At 49.5% G+C, this 5,052-nt stretch overlaps 2 protein-coding genes across 2 annotated transcripts; both read right to left on the reverse strand.

Annotated features, from left to right (window-relative positions):
• Nucleotides 1–233: 233 nt before the first annotated feature.
• On the reverse strand, nt 234–2,146 carry LOC106655426. Its single transcript, XM_014375809.2, has 2 exons — nt 2,039–2,146; nt 234–1,924 (listed from the first exon to the last, which is right to left on the reverse strand). Exon 2 carries the CDS (start codon nt 1,914–1,916, stop codon nt 408–410), a length of 1,509 nt encoding a protein of 502 aa, XP_014231295.1. The 5' UTR covers nt 1,917–1,924; nt 2,039–2,146; the 3' UTR covers nt 234–407.
• A 773-nt stretch (nt 2,147–2,919) lies between these two features.
• Nucleotides 2,920–4,775, reverse strand: LOC111693213. Its single transcript, XM_014375811.2, has 2 exons — nt 4,668–4,775; nt 2,920–4,581 (listed from the first exon to the last, which is right to left on the reverse strand). The coding sequence occupies exon 2, from the start codon at nt 4,576–4,578 to the stop codon at nt 3,196–3,198; it is 1,383 nt and encodes a 460-aa protein (XP_014231297.2). The 5' UTR covers nt 4,579–4,581; nt 4,668–4,775; the 3' UTR covers nt 2,920–3,195.
• Nucleotides 4,776–5,052: the final 277 nt, after the last annotated feature.

Below are 5,052 nucleotides of genomic sequence, written 5' to 3' on the forward strand. Positions count from 1 at the left end.
GCTCAGCTGGATGAAACACCTTTATCGACGTAAACCCGCGAGAAACGAGCGTCCGTCCGAGCGCAACTTTGGTAGCATTAGCCGCCGAGACTTGCCGCGCGTACGACTGTGTTTACGTATGCGCGCGAGGCAACATCAAAATCATGTAATTATAGTTTCCGAATTATACAGCTGTAATATTGCGATGTGAGGTATTTTTTATCAATTCATTCGACAAGTGAGAGCAAGGCAGATCGTTTGAATTATCAAAAATGATTTATTTATCCAAAATCGAAGTCATATCAAATGTGTTTGTACATCGTACGTACAATCGACGTAAAATTTATCGCAAGAGTAGTATATACAATTTCATATCAACGGAAATATAAACAAAATCTCGATCGATCGCGCAGCTCGTCAAAACAAAATCATACAAGGCTGAACCAGTCGCTAATTAATTCATACAAGTAATTCAGCATGGCGTCGATCTGGTCCTCCGGCTCTTGTTGCCGCGGCTTGACGGCCGTCGTCGATACGCTCCCCTCGGGTATCTCGTTGAAGCACTTGGTCCAAAACTTGAACTCCTCCGTCTTGTTCTCTGGCTGCTGCTGTCGCTGCAGCTTCCTCCTCTTCCGAACCTTGCGATCGTCCTCGAAGTCCTCGTAGCAGACCTCGGTCAGACAGTAGCGTCCGGGTCGGTCCTGGAACAGCCGCACGTCGGACCTCTTGGTGGCGCGATCGCACTCGAGCTTGGAGAAGGTGTGCGAGCGATTGACGTTGATGCCCCGATGATCGATCCGCGACACGAAGTGTACGTGCTTCTGGTCGGGCTTGCACGAGGCGTCCTGGCAGTTGGCCGTGAGCAGGAGTATGCCCTGCTGGCCGGGCAGATTCAGCATGGACATCTCCGCCCAGTGGCGGTAGGGATACATCTGGAGCTCCTCCTTGAGGATCGGATAGCCTTTACGATCCCACTGGTTGCAGTCGGCCCGATATTGGCCGTTGCCGAGGGGTATCTTGGCGCAGACGCCGATGCGATTGTTGCTCGTCGAGTAGGCCACGCGCTCGTACGGATCGATCTTGTTCGGCTTGCTCTCGAGCTCGCCGTCGACGACCACGTACTTTTGCAGGCCCAGAATCTTGAGGTCGTGATAGACGATCGAGACTCGCGCCACCGTCTGTTTGCGCCGCTCCATCCGATAGGTCTCGATGAGCAGGTAATCGCTCTTGGGATTCTTGTCGTCGAGCGGCGCGACGATCATGCGATCGTCGCGGTCCACCTGCTTCTGCCAGAAGAACGGGCCCGCGTCGACGTCGAGGCGCTCGTTGAAGCCGACCCACAGCCTGATCACGTTGTTCTGGGCCTCGGGCGGCGTGTACCACTTGCTGTCCTTGCGCTCGCTGTACACGATGGCGACGAACCAGTTCTCGAAGACGACGAAGGTCAGCGGCTGCAGATACCTGAGTCTGCGCGGATCGGCCTCGTGCAGCGAGCAGTCGCCGAAGTGCACGACCTGCAAGCGCCACTTGTTGGGCGAATCGGCCGGCAGGCTGGGATCGCGCCAGCTCAGTATCACCTTGTCGTCGCCCAGGAGGCGCAGTCTCGTGTGGGCGGGATCTAGGCGGCCCGCGCTCCGGCGATTGGTCAAGAGGGTGACGGGGCACTTGTCCTGGTGGCCGAGGCCGTCGTCGCGGTACACCTCGCACTGGATGAACTCGCTCAACGAGCCCGGCTCGGGTCGCTGCTGCGGCTCGTCGCACTGGAGATACGCCCGAGTCCTGTTCTCGTACGAGTGCCGGTCGAAGATCAGATACTTGCCGGCTGGTGCGACGTGGTTGATACGCGATGGCGGGATTCGGATGCTCTCGGGATAGAAGAATTCGTAGGTGTTCATCCAGAAGAAGAGCACCATCGCTACCGTTCCAGCGCCAAACATGGTGATGTCTGCCAACCAGAGACAGAGAGAGAGAGAAAAGAAAGTAAGAAGAAAATGACGGATTATAACGGATTCGAGTCTGCCGCGGATCGTCGTTTCGCGAATCGGTGTATACGGCTTACCTTTGTTTACTTGGGCTGCGCGCGTATACTGTCGATAGCGACTGTCAGCGGTCGACTGATCGTGAGCAAAGTTGACTGAGCCGTATTGTGTGTGTAGACCGAGTGGGATATATCGTTCCTGCTTCTATGTTAATTCGAATGGGAAAGTGTTGATTTTCTTAAGCAGCGTCGATATACAGCAGATATATAGGGCGGTAAATAATTTTAAATAACGAGACAAAATTGATTTGGTTATTAGAGCTGCGATTGACATTCGATTTTTATTTTTATCGGTGTAGAACTCGTAAGATCGAAACCATCGTTTTCAATAAACAGATTTGTTGAAAATTGGCCAATTTTTCAAATTTAAGACCTGCAAATAAGACGATTTTTCTACCAATATTTGTAAGGATTTATGCTTACTTAATTTTATAACGAATGCAAAAAATTAATTCAAAGTTGTACAAAATTCAGTCAACATCCCAACGTAAGTCGCTATGCATGCAATTAGCTGATGACTATGAGTATCCACTGCGGCAGTCGTGAGCCAACGAAAATGTTTAGTTAAGTTTGAACATTTTTCTTGGTGGCGACAAAAAAAGTCCACGGTGTTCTAGCAAAAGGTAAAATAATCATCGTAACTAAAATATTTTTGTTAGGTCAACGAGTTTCGTTGTCACAAACAATATGTTAATACCACATATTACGATTTTTTTCGCGTGTATACGTATGCAGATTCAAAATCCGAAAACTAGCTTCAGTCAGGTAGATTCGATTAATAGCAGTTTTTATCCTAATTAATATTATCTTAATTAATTCATCTTATAAGTATGTGATGCAGATGGTTTCAATTGTTGAAAATTATTTATTTATTCCAATTGACGTCAGGTTAAAAATGTGTTCGTACACCTTGTACATACAATTAATTTAAAACTCGTCGTTAGTGTATATAAAATTATATATCAAACGGAAAATAAACAATATTTCAATCAAACACAGTGTCCGTGTTACATGTATTATAGCGAAAATTTCTCCTAGTAGAAAACGCTATATTTTACCGCCATTTTTGTAGAGCTTTTTTTAATAATAATAATGGTCATTAAATAGTAAAATATGGCGGAAAATGTAGCTTTTCTACCAGGATCAATTTCCTGAAATTTCGCTCCTGCCGCGCTGCTCTATCTACGGCCCCCGAAGTAGCCGCGGCGCAGATGAAAACACCTCGTGTGGAACTTGAACTCCCTCGTCCTGTTCTGAAACGGATTTTTAAGCACGAAGAAGTCCTCGTAGCAGGCCTGACTGATGCAGTAATCTCCCTCGGGGCCATTCAGGAAGAGTCGCGAGTCGGCCCTGTTGATCCTCCCGTCGCACTCGTACTTGTCGAACCTGTGGGCAAAGACGTCGACGTCGTCGTTGCGGTAACGATCGATCCTCACCACGTGGTGGCGCCGATTTTTCCCCACGCACGTGGTGTCCTCGCACTCGGCCACCACCACGAGCATACCCCCGTCGTCGGGCAGATTCGTCACGGCCATCTCGTTCGCGTGCTGGAACGGCGCCGCGGTGACGTTGTTCATCCACTGCCGGCCGCGCCGATCCCACTGGGCGCAATTCAACTCGTGCCGGCCCGGCTCGGTCCAGATCTTGGCGCAGATGCCGATGCGACCCTGGCTCGTCGAGTAGGCGATCCGTTCGTACGGATCGAAGGCCTGACCCTGGCGCGAGTCCATCAGCACGAATTCGCCCAGCTCGAGCCTCGTTCCGTTGTGCTGGACTATCGAGGCCCCGGCGTGCAGATTACCGTTCCAGGAGAAGATTTCGATGAGCAGTTGGCGGCTCGCGGGATCGTTGTCCTGGAGCGGCGCCACGATCATCCCGTCGTCTCTGAGGTTCTGCCTCAACCAGAAGAAGGGCCCGGCGCTGATGTTGAGGCGATCGTTGAAGCCGACCCAGCACCTGGGCACGTCGAAGATCTGCAAAGGCTCGTGGTAGCACTTTGTGCCACGCTTCTCGCTGCTGACTATGGCGACGAACCAATTCTCGTAGACGACGAAATTCACCGGCCGGAGGTGCCTCAGCTGTTTGGCTGGAGCTTCGTACAGCGAACAGTCGCTCAAGTGCACGACGAAAAGTCGCCACTTGTTCGGCGACGTCACCGACACGGTCGGATCTACCCAGCTGAGGATGGCCTTGTCTTCACCAAAGGGCCTTACCTGCATCGAACCGGGTCTGATTATACCGGCGCCTCGACGACTCATTTTCAGTGCGATGGGACACTCGTGTCTTCGGCCCCCGGGATCGTCGTGGTATACCTCGCACTTGATGAATTTCTGTGATCCATTGCCCTTTGGCTGGATCATCGGCTCCTCGTCGCAGACGACGAACACCCGACTGTCGTTCTGGTAGGAGTATCGGTCGAATATCAGGTTCCGGTTCGGATAGCTGTACTGGACGAGGGAGGTAGCATTAAGTTCGGTGGGGTCGACAACGAAGCCTCTGTAGAGGATGTAGTAGATGGCCTTCCCCAAGAAGAGGCCAGCGATTAATTGCCCTATGGCCATTGTCTGTGGAACAAAAAAAAAACTAGTTAGAAAATGACGGGGATGTTCGTCGGATGGATCGTTATCAATCGGCGAGCTACGCTAATTACCTTTGTTTACTTGGTGTGCACTGCGTAAATAGCGAGTGTGAGCTGTCGACTGATTGAAAGCAAAATTGACAGAGACGTACGACTCGTACATCTTAGGGATGAGTTGACTATATAGCAGGTAAAACGACAAATAATTTTAGATCAATGTAACCGTGAATAAAATTGATTTTTGAAATTGTTCAGTTTTTCGAATTTTAGAGCTGTAAGCATTATAATATTTTTACCAGTATTCCAATGAATTATTTTAATTGCCCTTACTTAAGTTTGAAAACCAATGAAATTTTTATTAAAAATTCTTTGAGATGCATTTCAAAAAAGACAAACCAACTTGAAGTTTTTCAAAATTCTTCAGTCAAAACGCTGAAGTCTCGAGTTGAAAAGCGCT

The sequence above is a fragment of the Trichogramma pretiosum genome, unplaced genomic scaffold (genome assembly GCF_000599845.2).
Source record: "Trichogramma pretiosum strain Unisexual culture from Peru unplaced genomic scaffold, Tpre_2.0 scaffold107, whole genome shotgun sequence".
NCBI classification, from domain to species: domain Eukaryota; kingdom Metazoa; phylum Arthropoda; class Insecta; order Hymenoptera; family Trichogrammatidae; genus Trichogramma; species Trichogramma pretiosum.

Excerpts from the sequence above, each read along its gene's own strand:
- LOC106655426 (XM_014375809.2), bottom strand. The coding sequence starts at position 1,916 with ATGTTTGGCGCTGGAACGGTAGCGATGGTGCTCTTCTTCTGGATGAAC.
- LOC111693213 (XM_014375811.2), bottom strand. The coding sequence starts at position 4,578 with ATGGCCATAGGGCAATTAATCGCTGGCCTCTTCTTGGGGAAGGCCATC.